Source organism: Lactuca saligna, chromosome 7 (genome assembly GCF_052625555.1).
Source record: "Lactuca saligna cultivar CGN05327 chromosome 7, ASM5262555v1, whole genome shotgun sequence".
Taxonomy (NCBI): domain Eukaryota; kingdom Viridiplantae; phylum Streptophyta; class Magnoliopsida; order Asterales; family Asteraceae; genus Lactuca; species Lactuca saligna.
In genome coordinates this window covers 145969343-145971033 of record NC_136423.1, presented here as the reverse complement: position 1 = coordinate 145971033, position 1691 = coordinate 145969343, and the positions used below count along the sequence as shown (strand labels likewise).

General features: G+C 37.3%; 1 protein-coding gene across 1 annotated transcript; it reads right to left on the bottom strand.

Annotated features, from left to right (window-relative positions):
- Positions 1-1220: 1220 nt before the first annotated feature.
- On the bottom strand, positions 1221-1691 carry LOC145007320 (uncharacterized). Its single transcript, XM_078966278.1, has one exon. The coding sequence runs from the start codon at positions 1689-1691 to the stop codon at positions 1221-1223; it is 471 nt and encodes a 156-aa protein (XP_078822404.1).

Sequence of the window (1691 nt, the reverse complement as noted above, 5' to 3'; positions counted from 1 at the left end):
TTATGATGACCGATCTTTGGGCCACAGTCTCGATTTAGGAATCGATTCGAAACATGGTGTTACAAAATTTATAAAACCACGGTGCTAAATGCTAACATAACTTACTGTACTTGGCTGAGAAGCAGATCAACAACGTCGTTCTGTTTTGGCACATTTGGTCGAGTAACACAAAAATTGTCATTCTAGCTAGGGCAAGTGCAATAACACAACAGAGGTATGTTGCAAAGGATACGTAATAAATCTCATTCTTTTGTTTCATTAATCAAACAATATTTCATTTCATACACTTCATTTAAGTTGCGAAATGAGTCAACATGCTATACACTTAGATTGCTTCCAACACTAGACCTGTTTCTACACAAAGAATTCCCACCCTACCACTTACCATCACGAAAAATTCTCACATTACCGATTTACATTCGAACCATTCTTCTAGCCGGCCAATTTCGACTAGGAGATATATTTATTGGAAAATTATTTCTAGTCCGGACAACACCATCTACGACATATATACGGTGGTGCCATATTCTAAAAGAAAGAACGGATAATATCCTCAAAATGTCTCACATTATAATTACTGTCGTCAAATTCATCTTTTAGTCGCCATAAATATCAAACCAAAATAGTCGTACTTAAATGCAAAATCCATGTCATAATCACACCCGATGTGATGGTAAATACTATATACCGACATAAGTGACTTTGTTTAAATGATTTTATTGATAAAAAAGAAGTGACTTTATCTAAGAAACGACAAATGCCCTTGTGTTTATCTAATTACTAGTCAATTACTCCTCTTTAAGAAAAGAGAAAGAAAGTATTAGTAATTGTTTCTTGGTGTTAGAAATATGAAACATAAAAAGAAAAACAAGGATAAAAAGAGCGGTGGTCGGCAGATCGCGGAGGAGTGTTAGGAGAAAGAAGAAAGGAAAACAGCTGCCGACCACCGGTGCACCGACCTTGAGCCCACTTAAAATTTTCCTTAGATACGCCATTGATAATATTGCATAATTATCGATTATAATTAACACTAAATATTACAACTTTTTGTAACGACCATTTTGTGACACGAACATATATAAACCAATTCCTTTTTTTCGACCACTACAATAACATATTTAACTTCCTTTTCAAAAAAAATAATAAAAAAGAAAAAAAATAATAATAAAAGAAAAGAAAAAGAAAAAAAAAAAACTATTTTCCAGTGCCACGTGTGAAAATCATCCGAGCTTTTTCAAAGCCAACTGGAAATCCACCTTGTGGTTTCGCCTAGCATTTCTCTTACTTTTACGCCGGTCACTAAACGACGCCGTACTCTCCTTCTCCTTCTCCTTCATTTCCGCTGACCTTTTAAGCGCCTTGGTAGCTTGAATAGCGAGCAAACAGAGCTCATGTAAAGAAAGTAGTCCCTTTGACATTGAGATCGGAAGAATGAAGTAGAGTTGACCCGGCTGGAGGTCTTCGGTTCCGGTGACCTGAGGAACGTGACAGTCGACGTTCATCTCCTCGGAGTTGCAGAGGAAGAAGGTGTCTGGGTGGCCGGAGAGAACCTCACTAGTCTTGATCGGTTGTTCGAATTCTTTCAGGCTCCCATCGATTGAGTTGATCACCTTTATTGTTGGTGTTAACTCATAGGTGATCAACAATTGACCTTGAGTATTTGTAGACAGAGTCGATGCACAGATACCCAT

Excerpts from the sequence above, each read along its gene's own strand:
- LOC145007320 (XM_078966278.1), bottom strand. The coding sequence starts at position 1,691 with ATGGGTATCTGTGCATCGACTCTGTCTACAAATACTCAAGGTCAATTG.